Source organism: Amblyraja radiata, chromosome 24 (assembly GCF_010909765.2).
Source record: "Amblyraja radiata isolate CabotCenter1 chromosome 24, sAmbRad1.1.pri, whole genome shotgun sequence".
Classification (NCBI taxonomy): Eukaryota; Metazoa; Chordata; class Chondrichthyes; order Rajiformes; family Rajidae; genus Amblyraja; species Amblyraja radiata.
The window spans coordinates 33869663-33891704 of NC_045979.1; the positions used below are offsets into that span (position 1 = coordinate 33869663).

The window sequence follows — 22042 nt, forward strand, 5'->3', positions numbered from 1 at the left end:
GTTGCCGTGGCAATGCGCACGCGCAGGGTGGCCGGCCGTGCCAGCGGATGAGGAGCGAGCAGAGAGTGGAGACCCGGCAGCCCGGACACGGATACGGATGGCGGGCGGAGACGGAGAGTGACAGAGAGAGATAGAGAGGGGCCCGCCCAGAGTTGAACGGCAGGTGTCCTGCCTTGGCCGGAGGCCCCCTAGTCTCGAGGCCCTAAGGTTAACCTTGTCAAGTTTATACGTAAATCCAGCCCTGAGTACCCCGTTCTGCTTGCTCCCCATATCCCATGATCCCATTAGCTCTAAGAGCTATATCTAACTCTCTCTTGAATACATCCCGTGAATTGGCCTCCACTGCCCTCTGTGACAGAGAATTCTACAGATTCACAACTCTGGGTGAAAAGGTTTTTCCTCATCTGGCCTACCCCTTATTCAGGTCTCAACCCAAAACGTCACCTATCCATGTTCTCCAGAGATGCTGCCTGACCTGCTGACTTACTCCAGCACTTTGTGCTTTACTAAAGCTGAATAGCCACCTGCCTGTGGTGCCAGTGGTGACTCAGCAGGTCAGGCAGCATCTGTGGAGAACATGGATAGGTGACGTTTCAAGTCAAGACCATGAGATACTGCCTGACCTACTGAGTCACGCCAGCACTTTGTGCCCCATTGAACTAAACTTCCCGGCCTGTGGTGGGAGCTAGATCTGCCACTGATGTTTCAAACTCCACGTCCACCTGGAATAATCATGAGGTGTCTTTTTCACACAAAGGCTGGTGGGTGTATGGAACAAGCTGCCAGAGGAGGTACTTGAGGCAGGGACTATCCCATCATTTAAGAAACAGTTAGACAGGTAAATGGATAGGACAGGTTTGAAGGGACATGGACCAAACGTGGACAGGTGGGACTGGTGTTGCTGAGACATGTTGGCCGGTGTGGGCAAGTTGGGCCGAAGGGCCTGTTTCCAGACTGTATCACTCTATGACTCTAACACATGTGAAACTCTGCAGATTCAGGAGCTGGGGTGGGGACACATCATCACATCAGTCCAGGTCGGCTCACAAGCCACAAGACAAATGCCTTGAAGGAGAACTCAGAAGCTGGGGAAAGCACAGTGTGAAGAACAGCTCGAGCAGCAGAGTCTGTTGTAAGGCAGCTGGTTTTTCTCAGAAGGGAGAGATTACCACAACTTCTCCAAATGCTAAATTGGACAGTCACTCTGGTGCTTCCTCATTTGAGATGCTCGCCTGTTCCCAATGGCTGGCTTTCACAGGTTTTTTCTTTGAATGTGCTAAGGTTTAGGTTCAACATTTCCCATTGCAGTGCATGGAGTAGGTATGTTGCAAAGCCTACCTGAAGCGTCGCTGAAAATCTGCCGCTGCGGGTGTGCGCGATTTTGGCGCCGTTTAGAGGGGGGCGGGTTTAAAACGCGATTTTCTCTAGGCTGTTCAAATCGAAGATGTTCAGCCTAGTTAATTATTAACGGAAAATCGCTGGAAGACCCCGTCGCAAAAGCTATTATTAGTTTTAAAGGCCTCGTAAAATAGTTATAGTAGTTTAAAAATCAATCTCTAAACCCGCGAACACCAGCAACCGCAGGGTCTCATAAAGCAAATATCTGAAGGTATGCTGTATATTTTTACATTAAAAAGGGCTTCTAAAGATCCCTTTATACAAAGTTTAATATTGCGAGCAGCTCATTTTGGGCCCAATATATCCCGCAGTATTTTTCTGGGCATTTGGGGCACAAATCTACCGCAATGTGAACGTTCTAAACCAGCGCGTTCCACAGGGACCCACTGGAAAGCTGATTTAAATGGGCATTTATTTACAGCAATTGAACACTAAATTCCTTCCATTTGGTCTATAAATTAATGTAAATGAGATTTTTAAATCATGTTTTATTGTGAATTATTTGTGAATATTATTTGGACATTTAGGCTATTTAAAAATGTTAATCATTTATTAAGAAATGGATAGATGTTTAGATCTAGTAATTGAAGTCTGAAATTAGCTACAATTAGGTAACTAACTAATTATATGCTTTAATTTCAGGTCATCCAAGTAAGAATATTTTATATTTGTTTCAGAATGCTTCAATCTATGATAACTGAAAATTTCATTCAGTTCTCTTAATTTTTAAGAAAGTTATGGGCTTTTGACTGTTCACGATCACAGCTTTTTTGTTATGTCCATAGAAAATCAATAGGGAACAAGATGCTCATTTCCCAGTATGAAAATAGCCATAACTTTTTAAATACTTGAGATATGAAAGTGAATTAGGTGTCAAATTAAACTTATTTTTATGCTTTATCTGATGGGATAAATTGCAGACTTGATTTTTTTAATCTCAAAATTTTGTAACATTGCTACATGGAGGGAGTGCCGTGTGTCTTTGATCGAATAAATGCTGGGGTAACGCAGCGGGTCAGACGTCATCTCTGGCGAGAAGGGGGAGGTGATGGAGACAGAGGGAAAGCAAAGGCTATTTGAAGTACACATTGGATACATTGGTGATGATTTGTGTAGTACCATGTTACAGAGAGAGAGTGTTTACATGACTATATTCCAATACTGGTCATATTGTTATGTGCTGAACATTTTGCAGCTTTACGTGGCGACACATTTTTAACCATCTGAATGAATGAATGAATGAATGAATGTCTATTGGCCAAGTATTCACATACAAGGAATTGGCCTTGGTGCTCCGCCCGCAAATGACAACATGACATACAGTGACAGATAGGAATGCTACATAAAACATTACACATTAATAACACTGCATCTCTGCAGTGGCAACAGTGTATAACGTGCAAACTAATACTAATTATCAGAATGTCATATTCTGAATGTTACTCACCGGGCAAGAAACAAATGAGAAGAATTGGCACCAACATCGTTTTAGATGCAGACCCCATGCTGGGACGTTTATTGTTCAGCTCTTAGTCCAGAGAACTAAATAAATGCCCATCGAGAAGAAATGTTACAATATAAATGATGAAGAAAGAAAAAGGGAACCGGATTGTGAAACAAGAGTGAGCCAATAGCTGACAAACAGCTAGTTCCCCTTGGCTATAAATGATTGCACGAATCTAAAGTGAATTTTAATCAAATGATAGAATGTAGTTACGCTATGACTCCATGCTACTCCCATGACATGAACTCACGAGGTCCAGATAACTGGACAAAGTCAGAAGGGATTGTGCCAACACCTGTGGAATCATCTTGTTCTGTAGTTGGGAGAGGACCACCATGTCTATGCTGAATGTTGGCTAGAGAGGTCTTCAGGACAGGTAGCATAGTCCCACACCCACCTCTCTGGTCACCCTTTGACCAGAAATGGCTCATTGTGGTGGGCAAGACATGCCGATGTGGACGGGATTTGTTCTGAATTTTGATGGGTGTGATCCAGGCTGGGACTTTGATCTCAGGGCAGGTCTCGTTTCATGCCTGGAGCTTGTTAATGGTGGGCGATTTAGTTACGTTTAGAGATACAGCATGGAAATAGTCCTTTCGGGCCAACCAATTCCACACCATTGTAGTTCAATGTTATCCCATATTCACATCCTACACACTGGGGGGACATTTACAGATGCTAATGAACCTACAAACCTGTACATATTTGGGATGAAGGAGGAAACCAGACCATCTGGCGAGAACCCGACTGTCGCAGTGAGAACATGCAAACTCCACACAAGCAGCGCATGATGCCAGGATCAAATTCAGGTCTCTGGCGCTGTGAGACGGCAGCTCTACCGCTGCACCACTGTTCCTGATGGGTTTTGCTTCATTCCAAGTTTGATTCTCACAACCAGCTAAGTAACCCTGTACAAACCTGACCCACAATTGCCAAAAGTTAGACTTCCCCAGCAAGCCTTACTGGTTGGGAAGGGGATTGGATTTCCGACTAAACCTCAACAACATTGTAAGTTTTAAAAAAATCTCTTCTTGCTCATTTCACAAAACCTTTGGCCAGTTCCCTGAAGGTGGAATCTCATATAGATCGGGTGGTAAAGAAAACTTTTGGTATGCTATCCTTTATAAATCAGAGCATTGAGTATAGAAGTTGGGATGTAATGCTAAAATTGTACAAGGCATTGGTGAGACCAATTCTGGAGTATGGCGTACAATTTTGGTCGCCCAATTATAGGAAGGATGTCAACAAAATAGAGAGAGTACAGAGGAGATTTACTAGAATGTTGCCTGGGTTTCAGCAACTAAGTTACAGAGAAAGGTTGAATAAGTTACGTCTTTATTCTCTGGAGCGCAGAAGGTTAAAGGGGGACTTGATAGAGGTCTTTAAAATGATGAGAGGGATAGACAGATTTGACGTGGACAAGCTTTTCCCATTGAGAGTAGGGAAGATTTAAACAAGAGGACATGACTTCAGAATTAAGGGACAGAAGTTTAGGGGTAACATGAGGGGGAACTTCTTTACTCAGAGAGTGGCAGCTGTGTGGAATGAGCTTCCAGTGGAAGTGGTGGAGGCAGGTTCGATTTTATCATTTAAAAATAAATTGGATAGGTATATGGATGTGAAAGGAATGGAGGGTTATGGTCTGAGTGCAGGCAGATGGGACTAGGGGAAAATAATTGTTCGGCACGGACTTGTAGGGCTGAGATGGCCTGTTTCCGTGCTGTAATTGTTATATGGTTATATGATGTAATTCACAGTCCGGTTGGCAAGTTTAGTTTAGTTTAGTTTATCGTTACGTGTACCAAGGTACAGTGAGAAGTTTTTTGTTGCATGCTCTCCAGTCAACAGAAAGACGATGTATGATCATGGTTTAAGAAAGAACTCCAGAAGCTGGAAAAATCGAAGGTAGACAAAAATGCTGGAGAAACTCAGCGGGTGAGGCAGCATCTATGGAGCGAAGGAATAGGCGATGTTTCGGGTCATGATTACAATCAGCCATCCACAGTGTACAGATACAGGATAAAGTGAATAACATTTAATGCAAGATAAAGTCCAGTAAAGACTGGGTAAAGATAGTCTGACTGTCTCCAATGAGATAGATGGGAGGTTAGGACCGCTATCTAGTCGGTGAGAGGATGATTCAGTTTCCTGATAACAGCTGGGAAGAATCTGACTCTGAATCTGGAGATATGCATTTTCACATTTTGCAAAACATACTTGGCGAATAAAGTGTGATTCTGATTCTGATTTTTCTTCACAGACATAACCTATAGTCAGGATTGAACCTGGGCCTCTGGTGCAGTGAGGCAACAGCTCTAGCAGCAGTGCATCAAACAGTTGAATCTTGGATGCACTCTCTGCTTTGCAAGTATATCCATCATTAAGTATAGAGACCAGACTTGCAAAACATTCAAAACGCAGTCTCAACAGAACCCTATATAATTGACAACAATTGCCCACAAGCTGTTTGCCTTCCTAATAAGTGCACGGTTGGCCACCTTTCAATGATTCATGTACAGGGATATCTGGGTCCGTCTGCACGTCAGCACGATGGCGCAGCGGTGGAATTGCTGCCTTATAGCGCTTACAGCTTCTTCGAGATCTCCGGCTTATTCCTTTCCTCAACGAACTACAGGTGCAGGATAATTGGCTTGGTAAAATCGTAAATTGTCCCCAGTGTGTGTGGGGTAGTGTTGATTGCTGGTGGTGCAGACTCTGTGAGCCGAAGGGCCTGTTTCCACGCTGTATCTCTAAACAAAACAATCTCTTGCTGTTTATAAAACCGTTCAGCATTTCTACCTTCTTCAACTGTTATCTCATATGTTGCATTTCCCACATCCTTGTGAATTCACTTAACCCAACTGCATTCCACAATGACTCTCCACATCCTCTTCATAGCTCACCCTGTCATGCAGCTCATAACCCAGGGATTTTGGAGTGGTTTGAATATGGATCTCAATCGGCACTATTTTTTTTATTTGTTGAACTTATTGTTTTGTTTGCTTGTTATTTTATCCATTGAGCACTTGCTGGCTTAACCTAGCACTAAACGTTATTCCCTTATCATGTATCTATACACTGTAATGGCTCAAGTGTAAGCATGTATTGTCTTTCTGCTGACTTGTTAGCACGCAACAAAAGCTTTTCACTGTACCTCGGTACACGTGACAATAAACTAAACTGAAACTGACTCCGAAACTGTGTTTACAAACCTGTTGTGCTGCTACAAGTAAGAATGTTATTGTTCCATTTCAGGACATATGACCATGAAACACACTTGACTCTCAAGTCAAAAATTATCGCGTGAAAGAGAGAAAAAAAAGCTTTATTGTGTCTTATTAATGTCAATATTCAACATGATCTCTGGAAGCAGAAACATTCTCTGCGCAAGTACACCTTCATCATCTTCAATATACAATATTTGCCATCTCCAACTTTTGTTTCCGTTTTTTCTGTGTATCCTGCGATGCAAGAGGTGTCTTGTAGATCGACACACTCGCTCATTCTGCACTGAAGTGTTCAGGTGGGTTACTTGCTCAGGTGCTGTGATGAGATTTGAACTCACAACCTTTAGTTGTAGAGAGAAGATGTTTGCACTGTAACATAACTCCTCTCAGTCTATGCTGGGGATGGGGGTGAGGAAGGAGACGGCATCATTCTATGCATTGAGCAAAATGGCTGCTATTTGCAAAGCTGACCCAGATTCAGTAATTTTATGGCAATTGCTGATCATTGGGACCAAGGAAGGGAGTGGAAAAATTAGGAACTGCAGAAGCTGGTTTGCAAAAAAAGAGACAAAGTTCTGGAATAACTTAGCGGGTCAGGCAGCATCTCTGAAGAGATGGAATGGGTGACGTTTCAGGTCGAGACCCTTCTTCAAAGTAAGTAGATTTGTCGATTACAGCAGAGAAACCTCAATGCAACCATGGCGTAAAGTTGGGGCAACAAACAGCACTGGTCCAGGTAGGGGGCTGCCGAGAACATAGCGGACCTGGCGTGGGGTGGGGGTGGGTTAACAAAGGGGAACGTGGGGGTGGGGAGCATGAGAACAAAGGGGGAACTGGTGTGGTGTGGCTGGGGGAGCCAAGAACAAATGGGGACCAATAGGGACTGTAATGGATAGTTTGTAAGTGTCGGCGCCCTATACATAGTGACTCTTTGTATACCTTGTTTATGGTACGCAAAACAAAAATAATTATCACCGTGACATGTCACATGTGGTAATAAAGTATCAATCAATCAATCAATGACTCAATGGTTTATCTAAGAAGTCACAGTGGCATAAATACTCTGCACAGGAGAAGGAGCTTTCTGACGGGCAATCTGGCTGACGCTTTGAGATGTAACTTCTGAATAGGTGACATTGTCCTCCCCAGTACTGGAGTGAGCCCCTGTCGATTTGCTTTGAATTTGCACTTCTGCATACACAGTTTGATATTGATTAGAACAATGGGCAGCTTCCTTGTTGCTTTGAATGTCTGACAGTGTTGCATAAACGATGCTCCCTTTTCCTGCTGGCAAATCCTGAAATACAAAAGAGAAACCAAGGTTTGTCTGATGATTTGTGTTCAGTTTTAGTCACCAAGTCATAGGAAAGATGCTGTCAAGTTGGAAAGGGTGCGGAGAAGATTTGCAAGGATGTTGCCCAGACTCGTGGGCGTGAACTATAGGGAGAGGTTGAGCAGGTCAGGACGCTTGGAGCGCAGGAGGATGAGGGGTGATCTGATAGAGGTGTACAAAATCATGAGAGGAAAAGATCGGGTAGACGCACAGAGCCTTTTGCCCAGAGTAGAAGAATCGAGAACCAGATGATATAGGTTTATGATGAGGGGGGAAAGATTTAATAGGAACCCGAGGGCTAACTTTCTACACAAAGTGTGGTGGGTGTATGGAACGAGCTGCTGTGTATGTGATCATGGCTGATCATCCAAAATTAATACTCCGTTCCTTTGAAATAATCAGCTGCTCTGTATGCATAAAAATAACCTTGATGCACCTTGATGCGTTTGATGATAAAGGAACCATAGAACCATTGAAGCAGATTAGTGACTTGATTAGTGAGGTTGAATTACAGAATTTTGTAAGTTCTCAATACACGGAGAATTCATACTTTGCCATCTTTACCTGCATTTCATTGTTATTTGCTCTGGGAGGTTTGTTCCCTTCTGATTCTGGAAAACACAATGTTAACATTGAAAGAGCATGTCAGGGACATTTTTAACCAGCCATCTTGCTGCATATAGTGTAGGAAGGAACTGCAGATGCTGGTTTAAACCGAAGATAGACACAAAATGCTGGAGAAACTCAGCGGGACAGGCAGCATCTCCGGAGAGAAGAAATGGATGGATGGTGTTTCAGGTTGAGACCCTTCTTCAGACCGTTCTCTCCAGAGATGCCTGTCCTGCTGACTTACTCCAGCATCTTCAATCTGTCTTTGGTGTATAACCAGCATCTGCAGTTCCTTCCTACTCTTTGATCCATGAGAACCACAGGGGCACCACAAGCCCAACTTGACTGCGCGGGTTACCTCTGGGTGCTCTGGTTTCCCCCTACATCCTAAAGACATGCACGCCGGTAGGTTAATTCCCACTGTAAATTGCCCCTAGTGTGTAGGCGAGGGGTAGAATCTTGGGGCAATTGATAACAACATGGAGTGAACAAAGTTGGATAAAATTAGTGTGTAGAAAGGACCTGCAGATGAATGAATTAATGAATAAGTTTATTGGCCAAGTATTCACATACAAGGAATTTGCCTTGGTGCTCCGCTCGCAAGTGACAACGACAAACAGTGACAGTTAGGAATGACTTAAGAATGCTAGTTTACACCCAAGATAGATACAAAGTAGTAACTCAGGCAGCATCTCTGGGCGAAAAGGTTGTGTGACATTTCAGGTCGGGACCCTTCTTCAGACTGGATAAGATTATTGTAGGACTAGAATAAAGAGATGGTTGATAGTCAGCATGAACTCAGTGTGCCAAAGGGCCTGTTTCCGTGCTGTATTTCTCTCTCTCTGTGCAGGAAATGATCACATACATCATGAAAGGATGAAGGAAACATAGAAACTCACTCCTTTGTCTACACATTAGGCACCAAAGTAGACCAGCAAAGATCACCACGAGAAGAGCTCCAGCAATAATGAGCCAAATTATGTGGCTACTGTATGGGACAGAGAAGGCAAAAAGGTAAGAAGTCTAACATCTGCAAGGTATCTTTCATGAGCTGAGGATAAGTCAAGCCCAGTCAATGGAGTGCAGACATTGCTGTAATGTGGTAAACACCAAAGCCAATCTGCCCATAGCAAGTTCCACATACAGCAGTACGATAACGACCAATGATTGTGATGTTGGATAAAGAATAAACCCAACTCAACCCAACAGTAGCGCAGCATGGAGTTGATGCCTTACAGCACCAGAGACCCTGGTTCAATCCAGACTACAGGTGCTGTCTGTAAGGAGTTTGCATATTCTCCCTGCGATGAAGTTGGTTTCCTCCGGGTGCTCCGGTTTCCTCCCACATCGCAAAGATGTGCGGGTTTGTGGGTTAATTGTCCTTGGTAAATTGTCCTTAATTTGTAGTGAGTGGATGAAAAAGCGGGATCACAGAAGATCTAATATAAAAGGGTGATCGACGGACAGCGTGGACTCGGAGGAACGAAGGATTTGTTTCCATGCTGTATCTCTAAACTAAAGTAAAACTAAACTAATTGTGTGTGAGATCTGGCCAGTGGCATTGTCCGTGGTCGATATATCTGCCGATTGGTTTACAAATGCTCACAGCTTACAGATTTACAAAGGAAACACCCCTTGTTCAAAACCAGTGGACAATCAATAAGTGTAGGAAGGAACTACAGATGCTGGTTTCAACCGAAGAAGATAGACACAAAATGCTGGAGTAACTCAGCGGGAGAGGCAGCATCTGGAGAGAAGGAGTGGATGATATTTGGGATTGAGACCCTTCTTCAGGGGAGAAGTAGATACAGAGATAAGGAAGTGTAAGGTGTGAAAATGAAACAAAGGGGGTGAAGTTCAAGGAAAATGTAGAATAGATCGGAATGTAGAATAGATTGTTAGCTGGGAGACGGTAACAACAAAGTAAACAAAGATAAAATATAATTGGGCACAGTCAGGCTGGTCGGATTACTGGAAAGGGAGTGCGATGGAGAGTCAGGGAAAGCAAGGGTTACTTGTAGTTGGAGAAGTCAATATTCATACAGCTGGGGTGTAAGCTGCCCAATATGAGACGCTGTTGACTCTAATTTGCGCTGGGCCTGACTCTGATAAAGGAGGAGGCCCAGGACAGAAAGATAAGCGTGGGAATGGGAGGGGGAGTTAAAGTGTTTACCACCAGGCGGTCAGGTAGGTTTAGGCGGACTGAGCGAAGGAGTTCAGTGAAATGATCACCAAGCCTACGCTTGTTCTTGCCGATATATAGGAGTCCACACCTGCAACTGTAGATGAGGTTGGTGGAGCTGCAAGTAAACCTCTACCTCACCTGAAAAGACTGTCAGGGTCCTTGGACGGATTCGAGGGGGGAGGTATAGCGACAGGTGTTGCATCTCCTGCAGTTGCAGGTGAAAGTACTTGGGGAGGGGGTAGTTTGGGTGGGAAGGGATGAGTTAACCAGGGAGATGCAGAGGGAACGGTCTCTGCAGAAAGCAGAAAGGGGTGGAGATGGGAAGTTGTGGCTAGTGGTGGGTGTCAATGTCCTGCCAAGTTTAACACTGGTTTGAACATTGACTGTTGTTTCTTTAATTTAGTTTAGCTTATTATTGTCACGTGTATCGAGGTTCAGTGAAAAGCTTTTTGTTGCGTGCTAACCGGTCAGCGAAAAGACTAGACACACGATTACAATCAAGCTGTCACAGCATACAGATTTGTGATAAAGGGTAAAATGTTTAGTGTAAGATAGAATCCAATAAAGTCTGATTATAGATAGTTGGAAGATCTCCAATGAGGTCGATGGGAGGTCAGGGTCGCTCTCTAGCTGGTGAGGGGATGGTTCGGCTGGGAAGAAAATGTCCCTGACTCTGCAGGAGTGCGTTTTCAAACCTTCATACATCTTGCCTGATGGGAGATGGGAGAGGGGAGAAGAGGGAGTGACCGGGGTGAGTGTTCCTTGATTATGCCTCTCAGGCATTGTAAGGCCGCAACTCTACCGCTGCACCACCATGCCACCCTCGACAACCTAGAGTTACTCCAGTACTTTGTGTTGTACTCAAGGATCCAGCATCCAGCCAGGTTAATTCCCCGGATGGCGGGACTGTCATATGATGAAAGAATGGAGCGACTGGGCTTGTATTCACTGGAATTTAGAAGGATGAGAGGTTATCTTATAGACACATATACAATTATAATGGGATTGGACACGCGAGATGCAGGAAACATGTTCCCGATGTTGGGGGTGTCCAGAACCAGGGCCCACAGTTTAAGAATAAGGGGTAGGTCATTTAGAACTGAGATGAGGAAAACCTTTTCACCCAGAGAGTTGTGAATCTGGGGAATTCTTTACCTCATAAGGCAGTGCAGGCCGATTCACTGGATACATTCAAAAGAGAATTAGATAGAGTTCTTAGGGCTAGCGGAATCAAGGGATATTGGGACAAGGCAGGAACGGGGTACTGATTGTGGATGATCAACCATGATCACATTGAATGGCGGTGCTGGCTCGAAGGGCTGAATGGCCTACTCCTGCACTTATTGTCCATCCATCTATGTATCTATGTATGTATCAACAGTCCCGTCTCCACCTCTCATATTGAAAAGCAAGGCCAATCAAAGCTTGAGCAAGTGAAAATTATACCTGTTAGCGAAACTGGGCGCATGATCATTGTTTTCGGGTGTTACTTTTGTAGTTGAAGTAAATGCTACTGTTGTTGTTGACGATCCTGGATTAGATTCAGGTTCTGTTGAGAAAAGGAAATAAAAGACAATTAAAGATAGACAAAATATGCTGGAGTAACTCAGCGGGACAGGCAGCATCTCTGGAGAGAAGGAATGGGTGAAGTTTCGGGTCTGAGGATGGGTCTCGGCCTGAAACGTCACCCATTCCTTCCCTCAGAATGCTGCCTGTCCCGCTGAGATACTCCAGCATTTCAAGTTCAAGTTTACATATTGTCACGTGCACCAATTAGGGTACTGTGATATTTGAGTTATCATACAGCGATACAAGTTTAAAAAAATAACGCAATACACAATAGTTTTAACATAAACATCCACCACAGTGGAATCATCATTCCTCACTGTGATGGAAGGCAACAAAGTTCAGTCAACTTCCTCCTTTGTTCACCCGTGGTGGTCGGGGCCTTGAACCCTCAGCACTGCCTCTGCCGACGGCCCGATGTTCAAGCCCTCTCGTCGGGATGATGGAGACTCCGGCGTCGGGGCGGAACGGAAACACTCCGTGGCATGGATCTCCCGAGTCGGCCTTTCCTTACCGGAGACCGCGGCTTCACGGTATTAAAGTCCACAAGCCCCGCGGTCGGAGCACTTCCACAGCGATCCTCGGCAAAGGATCGCAGCTCCGCGATGTTAAAGTCCGCGCCGCGCTTGTGGCTTGAAGCTCCAGGCCGGTCTCCAGGAAAGGCCGCATCCATCCAGTTGTTAGGCCGCGGATCAGGGACGGAGACGTGACACGGGGAAAGATCACATCTCCGTCGCGGTAAGTGACTGGAAACGGTTTTCCCCTATCCCCCCCCCCCCCCCTTCACCCCCCACATTAATAAACACCGAGAAATATTGAAACATACATTTTAGACACACTAAAAATAACAAAAAAGTCGAAATAACACACAGGCTATGGCGAGGCTGCCATCTCGGCGCCACCCAGTGAGGCATCTATCTTCGCTATAGATTATGTGTCTATCTTCGATTGAACCAGCATCTGCAGTTCTTTCCTACACAATAAAAGACATGTCCCTGTTTGCCGTTTCGTCATTATTCAAGATCCAGGGGCGTCATCTGCACACTCCCAGGAGGGGTAAGAACAGAATTCGGCCAAAGCGCATAAATCCCGGCACTGATCCCTATGGCACGGTGGCGTAGCTGTAGAATTGCTGCCTTACAGCGCCAGGGACCCGTGTTCGATCATGACCACAGGTACTTGTCTGTCTGGAGTTTGTACGTTCTCCCCGTGACCTGCGTGGGTTTTCTCTGAAAAATTCGGTTTCCCCCCACACTCCAAAGACGTACAGGTTTACAGGTTAATTGGCTTGGTATAAATGTAAAACGTACCGTCAGATACTTGGAGCTGAACGTTAAACATTGGATCCAAGCCAGATGTAGTAATTCCACAGCTGTACCATCCTGTATCTCCAGAGTGAAGATCCTCCACAGTCACAGTAAATATTCCTCGTTCCGGGTTATCTGTGATTGACTCTCTTCCCCTCCGTCCGTGTCGCCCATTTGTTTCCACTTCAACTTTACACCGGCGAGTCCACCCGTGACACCAGTATTTTGTGTGTGAGCGGTACTGTGATTCATAGTGACAATCGATTGTGATATTTTTTCCCACAACTCCTCTTACAGGTGTCTCTGCCCGCAGAGCATCTGAAACTGAGAGGAAAACTCATCAGAACATGTACAGGACAAATCTACTTAACACAGCGTTTGCTGGCTCACCCACTCTTCCCCTAATCAACGATGGGCCGAATGGTCCAACCCGTGTGTGGACATTCACTTACCCTTGAGCCAAGCACAAAGTGCCGGTGTAACTCAGCAGATCTGGCAGCATCTGTGGAGGGAATGGACACGTGACGTGTCGGGTTGGGACCCTTCTTCAGACTGATTAAAGTAGGGAGGGGAAAGCTGGAAGAGAGGCGGAGATGGGATAAAGCCGGGCAAGTGACAGGTGGACGGTAGACACAAAATGCTGGAGTAACTCAGCGGAACAGGCAGCACAACAAGTAGATACAGATGAGGGGGGAATTTTGACTGGTTCACTGGTGGACAAAGACTGGAGGTGAAAAGCGGTCAAAAGGTTGTCAGATAAGGAGAGATGAGAACCGAAATGTAAAGACAGAGGGAGGGGTATATTTGGTAGGGGATTGGGGGGAGGGAGGAAGAGGCATGGGTTAAATGGCTGCACAGAAAGGTGAGAGAGGGTAGAGGGGTGTGCAACGTAAAATTGGAGAACTTAATGATCATAAAACATCTTCTATTGATTGAAAAATACAGCATCTCTGGAGAAATAGAATGCGTGACGTTTCGGGATTGGGACCCTTCTTCAGAAACCCTTCTCCTGAGCTGCTGCCTGACCCGCTGAGTTATTCCAGCACTTTATTTCTATCTTTGGTGCAAACCAGCACCTGCAGTTCTTTGGTCCTAACTGTTTACATTAGTTGGGCAGCACAGTAGCGCGGCAGGAGAGTTGCTGCCATACAGCGCCAGTGACCCGGGTTTGATCCTGACAACGGGTGCTGTCTGTACAGAATTTGTATGTTCTCCCTGTGACCCCATGGGTTTCCCCTGGGTGCTCCAGTTTCCTCCCACAATCCAAAGATGAGTAGGTTTGTAAGTTAATTGGCTTCTGTAAATTACCCCAAGGGTGTAGGATAGAACTGGTGCACGTGTAATCGTTGGTCGGCTTGGACATAGTGGGCCGAAGGGCCTGTTCCAGGCTGTATCTGTAAAACTAACTAATTCTCATGTTGCATTTAATGAGCTGTGAGAATATTCTCCAAGGTCCTTCTGTTCCTCCACACTCCCTCAACATCCATTATTAATGTCGTTATTTAGACCTCTTTGTCAAATGCAATTCCTCTCACTTCTACGGATTAAACTGTCTGCCACTTTTCTGCCCTACTGATTTGTCCATCCATATACACCTTGTGGTCAAATGCCTTCTCCCTGTCAACCATCCAGCTGACCTTTGTCTCATCTGCAGAGGACTTCACCATGCCCCCTACTTTTAACTACATCGATGATTCTTGCAATTGAGGTAGTGCATTTTGGTTTACAATGTTAAATCCTGGGATGACGGGACTGTCATACGCTGAGAGAATGGAGCGGCTGGGCTTGTATACTCTGGAATTTAGAAGGATGAGAGGCAATCTTATTGAAACATGTAGGATTATTAAGGGTTTGGACACGCTAGAGGCAGGAAACATGTTCTCGATGATCACATTCAATAAACAATGGACAATAGACAATAGGTGCAGTAGTAGGTCATTTGGCCCTTCGAGCCAGCACCGCCATTCAATGTGATCATGGCTGATCATCTCCGTTCTAAATGGCTTACCCCTTATTCTTAAACTGTGGCTCCTGGTTCTGGACTCCCCCAACATCGGAAACATGTTTCCTGCCTCTAGCATGTGCACACCCTTAATAATCTTAAAATAATCTTACAATAATCTTACATGGCAGTGCTGGCTCGAAGGGCCGAATGGCCTACTCCTGCACCTATTGTCTATTGATCAGTACTGTGGCTTGTGGATCCCTACAACAACCTTTTCCCCCAAATGCACGTGTATTGTTGGCCTGTTTTATGGAGGGTAAACCTTATTTATAGGTAATATTTGCCATCTTCCCCATCTATAAACAAGGAAATAGTCAGCTACACTTCACGCTGCCTTGCAAGGCCACCAGCATAATCATGGAGCAGTTTCATCCCAGTCACTCCTTCTTTACCTGTCTACCAGTAGGCATGAGGGACAGAAGTTTGAACCCAATGCTCTAGATTCAGAGACAGTTTTCTTCCCAACTGTTATCAGGCAACTGACCCATCCTCTCACTAGCTAGAGCGCAGTCCTGACCTCCTATTTACCCCCTTGAACAATCAATAATTGGACTTCATTGGACTAAACTAAACTAAACTAGTAAAGCAATGATCCTAGATTACCTGAAATGATCTGGTGAATGAAGACAGTCAATGTTGGCCTTCGCTCATGTATCTGAGCATCAGTGATAACATTAAAAATAAATTAACTTGGTAACAAGAAATTATTAATATTGCATGACTTTGACAAATATGCATAGTTGAAGTCCAAGAACAAGAAGGAAATGTCTACTTATTGCAAGAGCAACCCGCAGCCCAAGAGGAACTGGACGTCAAACAATATCTGAACTTTAAATAAGAGGAAGTGTTGTAAAATGGAGACAATTGTTTTGGCACTATTGCTTGGCTGCTGTTAGTGAGTGCAAGCAACCAATAAAACAATGTTTTATGAATAGAAAGGGTCCCTTTGCACTTTGACACTGTTACTTTAGTTTAGTTTAATTTAAGATGGAGCATGGAAACTGGCCCTTCGGCCCAACTTGTCCGTGCTGACCTAATATCTTGTACACTAGGGACAATTTACATAGTCCTTATTCCCTATTTATAGAGGCCAATTAACCTACAAACCCATGTGTCTTTGTGATGTGGGAGGAAACCAGAGGACTGGGAAAAAACCCATGCGGTCACAGGGAGAAAGTACAAACTCCGTACAGACAGACCCCTTTGTCAGGATCGAACCCAGGTCTCTGGTACTGTAAGGCACCGCTGTGCCACTGTCCCTCCCACTTGTAATTGTCTCTGTTTTTCATTCACAGTCGCTTTGTGCTGTCAGATACATTGGCGGCCATGATTTATGTGTGGCACAGTGATGGAGACAGTAGGAGATTGGAAGACCACACTCTAATATTGAGACAAAAGAGATTGCAGATGCTGGAATCTGGAACAACAAACAGCACACTGGAAGAACTCAGTGGGTCATGGAGGTTTGAAGGCAAAAAAGTGTAAGTCGTTCTTTCAGATCGAGACCCTGCATCAGGACTGGGAGGGTACAGAGATGTTTGGCAGCATATAGATGTACTAAAGGGTGGGAGGGTCGGGGTTGGTTGAGGAAGATGGAACTGGATGAAGAGGAAGTGTTTCATGGAGAATACACAAGCAGAACACAAGATGTTGATTGATAGTTCAAAACTCAATGGTAAAAACATTACATTTTCCAATTTTGGGTAATTCACACCCTCTGGTGGTCTCCTCCCACACAAGCCCACCTGCCAATCCTGATTCAACCTTTCCTGCCTCCCTTACTCAGTCCCGATACAGGGTCCTCTTCACATTCACAGATGCTGGCTGACCCGCTGAGTTCTTCTTTCTTGATCCACGCCCCAATATTGTTCAGTTACCTTTACATCTGCAAGCATTTAACTATCTCCACTGCAGAAATGGTGCACAAGTCCCAGATAAATTCTGATCACCAAAATGAATATCAAAATAAAACGACGGAGGTTAAACAATCTAGCACAAAAACAAAAAATAATCAGGTGGACAAGCGGCATCTGTGGGGAGAGAGATAGAGTTAGGTTTTAGGTCTAATGATCTCTGATCTGAAAGGATAACTCTTTTTCTCGGCACACTTGCTAAGTAATTCCAGCATATGTAAAGGAAGGAACTGTAGATGCTGGTTTACACCGAAGATAGACACAAAATGCTGGAGTAACTCAGAGGGACAGGCAGCATCTCTGGATGGAAGGTATGGGTGACATTTCGGGTCGAGACTTTTCTTCAGCCTGTCCCGCTAAGTTACTCCAGCACTTTGTGACTATCTCGTACTTCCCGTAGAGTCTGGTCACATGAACGTCCAAATCAAGCTGTTACTTACCGGGCAGGGAATAAATGAGTAGCATTGGAATCCACATAGTTTTATCCAAGGAGACCATGTTAGCACTGATCTGCTGCTCAGCTCTTAGTCCTCAGACTGAACAGTCTGACAAATATGACATGTATTAAGAATGAGGAAGAAGGGAACAGGAAACCTGATTGTGAAACCAGAATGAGACTGATGATAAAATCTGAAACTTTAGAATTTGAAGTTGTCTCAGTTAAATTTAAGGTACACAAAAATGCTGGAGAAACTCAGCGGCTGCAGCAGCATCTATGGAGCGAAGGAAATAGGCAAAGTTTCGGGCCGAAACCCTTCTTCAGACTGATAGGGGGTGGCGGGGAGAAGGAAGGAAAAAGGAGGAGGGGGAGCCCGGGGTCTGGGGGATGGGAGGAGACAGCCTGAGGGCTGAGGAAGGGAAGGAGACAGCAAGGGCTAACAAAATTGGGAGAATTTGATGTTCATGCCCGCAGGATGCAGACTCCCCAAGCGATATAAAAGTAATCCAATTTTCATTGACTGATGGATATAGTCCAGCCTTTTACTTTTTTTTTTTTTACTTTACGAGATCATGTGGAAACAGGCCCTTTGGCCCACCGAGTACGCACCGACCAGCGATCACCCCGTACACTAGCACTATCCTACACTTTAGAAACAGTTTACAATTTTTCTTACCAAAGATAATCAACCTACAAACCTGTACGTCTTTGGGATGTGGGTGGAAACCGGAGCACCCGGAGGAAACCCATGCAGTCACAGGGAGAATGTACAAACTCTGCAGACAACACCTGTAGTCAGGATCGAATCTAGGTCTCTGGCGCTGTGAGGCAGCAGCTCTACCGCTGCTCCACTGTCCCACTCCTAACAGTCAAGTCAAGCCAAATTTATTGTGATGTGCACAAGAACAGCAAGGCACAGGTACAATGAAAATCTTACTAATAGCAGCATCACAGGCACATATCAAAATAAAAGCTAAATTCAACATAAATTCACTCTTGGTGTTGTCAATGTCGCAGCAATTAATTGCATGTTTTCTGCAGGTACAGCTGTATGGAATGTCAGTAAACCAGACTACATAAAGCTTGGATAAACACAAAATGCTGGAGTAACTCAGCAGGACAGGCAGCAACTCTGGAGAGAAGGAATCTCCAAAGATGCTTCTTCTCCCACTGAGTTACGCCAGCATTTTGTGTCTATCTTTGATTAAAACCAGCATCTGCAGTTCCTTCTTATACATAAAGCTTGGATTATATTTATCTCTTGGCTGAAGGCCTGCACTAACGATCCTTCTCATAGTCAACACAGTCTCCCATGTATTATTCTTTCATCACACTGTCTCATCCCATCTGTTACTGAAATTCATATCCAGGGTATTGGCTGTTCCAGATGTCTCTTGTGTAGGTTATCATCTTCCTCCCACCAACAATTTAAGACCATCCAAATATCAGAATACACACTAAACTGCACTCGGTAAACTCATTTATAGAGCGATACAGCATGGAAAAGGTCTTTCGGACCACCGAGTCCACACCGACTACTTTCACATCCACTCCCTACACACAAGGGTGAATTTGCAGAGGACCAATTAACCTACAAACCCACACGTCTTTGGGATGTGGGAGGAAATACGCACACCCGGAGGAAACTAACATGATCACACAGAGAACGTGCAAACTCCACACAGACAGCACCCAAGGTCAGGATCGAACCCGGGACTCGGATGCTGTGAGGCAGCAGCTCTACCTGTTGTGCCAATGTGTGATTGTCGGACATATCCTTCAACTTACCTTGCAGGCATGAACAAGGATTGAACCCTGGTTAGCAGCGTGGGAACTGCATGCTTGCAAACTAGCAAGCAAACCACAGAGTTAAGTCTATGGCACTTCCTCCCCGATAATTTTGCAAACCGACTGTGAACATCCTTCCTTGTGTGTTGGTGGGAAGGGCTCCAAAGGCAGATCCTTTTTGCGTTGCATTGTGTTGCACAAACACAGAGCTACACAAGGCAGCTGTGCTCTGGACAAAACTGTTATGAATCTACTTATGGAGTGTGCAATTGGCAAGAAACCTTTATAGATACAGCATGGAAACAGGCTCTTCGGCCCACTGAGACCGTGCCTACCAGTGTTCACCCCATATACAATTTACTGTGCAAATTAACCTACAAACCTGTATGTCTTTGGAGTGTGGGGGGAAACCGGTGCACCCAGAGAAAACCCATGCGGACACAGGGAAAACGTACAAACTCCATATAGACAGCACCCGAAGTCAGCATCGAACCTGGGTCTCTGGCGCTGAAAGGCAGCAACTCTACCGCTGTGCCACGGCGTTCTACCTGACCTGCCAGGTCAAGGTGCTCTCCCTGAGCTAACATTCTTATACTCTACATGTTCTTACTGAATACTTGAGAATCAGTGGACATAGTTTGAGAACCAGAGGACATAGGTTTAAGGTGAGGGGGAAAGATTTAATAGGAACCCGAGGGAATCTGGACAGGATAGGTTTACAGAGATATGGGCCAAATTTCTTTAGTCAAAGGGTGGTGAATTTGTGGAATTTATTCCTACAGACGGCTGTAGAAGCCAAGTCAATGAATATTTTTAGGCAGAGATTGACAGATTCCTGATTAGTGGGGGTGTTAGGGGTTATGGGGAGAAGGCAGGAGAAGATAGATCAGCCATGATTGAATGGTAGACTTGATGGGCCGAAAGGCCTAATTCTGCACTTCGAACTTATGAACCTATGAACATTGTTTGTTTGTGGCTTTCTGCTGCAGTCATATTCTGAGAAAAGTCTGAAGTAGGGTCGTGACCTGAAATGTCATCTGTCCATTTCCTTTTTGTGTTTTGCTCAACCAGGAAGCACGTAAACCACAGCCAGATGCAGCTCACACTCAATGTTTCATTCCATGGCACGTTGGCCTTTGATGTGTTTGTACATTGACTGGAAATGTGTTCAAAACAAATAAATGTGTATTGTAGGGTGAACAAATTAATGAACACATATGCCAGTCCCCATTCGGTCCTTCATAACTACATCATGCATTGAAATCATAGCTTATCCTTCATGTCAATATCCAGTGCTAGTTCTATTTCCATAGGTCCTTTAATATCTAAGAAACAATTGTTCCCAGGCTAGATTGTATTGTAGTCATAGTCATACAACGCAGAAACAGGCCCTTCGGCCCAACTTACCCCTCCTCACTGCGTCTGGACAATTGAGCCAAGGAAAACCTCATCCCTTCACCTGCACTCTCCTGCACAGTAAGAACTTTGCATATTTCGAACAGAGTACCTCTAGAGTTGAGAAGAGGTCCTGTAGCAATGCTGCTAAGATCAGTATTTCTAATCGAACTTTCTTCTGCTACAGAAATTGCCTTTTTTGTGGGATGGTTTCTGTGGTCATGACGGTTGAAGCTTCTTGGTTTCAGATCTCACCCAGAAATATGCAGTTCAGGCAGTGATGTACTCTGCCAGTTGGCACTGAGGTGCTCGTAGGTCATGTGCTCATTTACTGGGGAGGGACGTTGTAGATGGGAACATTTCACTTGGACTCTGGGCTTGTTTTCAGAAAAAAATATTTTAATTACAAATTGGCCAACTTTGGTTACACATGTCCTGGGGCTGATGCCCTCAGATACAAAGCTTTCAGTGCCTTTTACACAACCACATCTACATTACCTTCCTCCACCTTGCATTCTCAGTGAGTACAAAAGATAAAGGAATTCATGTATATTACTCTGTTGTGCTGCTGCAAGTACATACTGTATGGCAATAAAACACACTTGACTCACTTCTTGCACTGTAATAGGCTATAAAAGCTATGAATAGTTCTGCAGTTCCATGCTACATTACTCCCCTCCCTCTCCCCATTTCCCCTTGGTTGCGCAGTATCTAGGGATGGGCTCACTTAAGATTTTATTTGCAACTGGTCACTGAGGCAGGTAAAATCCAGTCTTGATCAAGTTTCAGTGAGGCCCATAAACCAGGCTTGAGGATCATTTTACATCTTGGGCTTATATGCCTTAGCCCACTATCCACTTGAACCCATTTTCTTGCTTGATCCATTGCCCCTTTACAGACTTGAACCCACAATATTTTGGCCCAGAGACAATGGTTTACGGTGTGCTTATGCTGACCCTTGCAAGGAATGATGATGGTAGGGTTGGGGAACTTGTGGGTGGGGGGAATGAGGGTGGGTATAATAGGAATGGAAAGCAGCGCCATTTTATCATTTGTATGCATGATCTAGGCTCATTCATTATACTAGCGGATGAAAGAGATTGGTGATGGGAGTGGAATTCGTAAAGCCATTTGTGATAGGAGCAGGCAATTTGGTTATTTAAGGCTACTCCACCATTCCTTCATCGCTAGTCCACCTCTCCCTCCTTACACCATTCTCCTGCCTCCTCCCCATCACCCCTGACACCTGACGAATTGAACCAAACCGCTCAGAAATAGCTATAATAAATGCCGGTTTATACCAAAGACGAACCCAAAATGCTGGAGTAACTTAGATGGTCAAAAAACATCTCTGGCGAAAATGGATTGGTACT

The 22042-nt window shown here is 44.7% G+C and overlaps 1 protein-coding gene across 2 annotated transcripts in view; it reads right to left on the reverse strand.

Moving 5' to 3' along the window:
- Positions 1-17547, reverse strand: part of LOC116987002 (polymeric immunoglobulin receptor-like) — a 68253-nt gene extending 50706 nt beyond the window's left edge. Inside the window, exons 1-2 of one of the 2 annotated variants that reach the window (XM_033042884.1) lie at positions 17488-17547; positions 13133-13453 (exon numbers count right to left, since the gene is read on the reverse strand). In XM_033042884.1, the coding sequence (XP_032898775.1) occupies positions 13133-13453; positions 17488-17545 (379 nt within the window). In that variant the 5' untranslated portion in view covers positions 17546-17547. Of the gene's footprint in view, positions 1-11702; positions 11806-13132; positions 13454-17487 lie in introns of those variants that run through there. The other variant, XR_004415618.1, reaches the window with a different exon arrangement.
- Positions 17548-22042: the final 4495 nt, after the last annotated feature.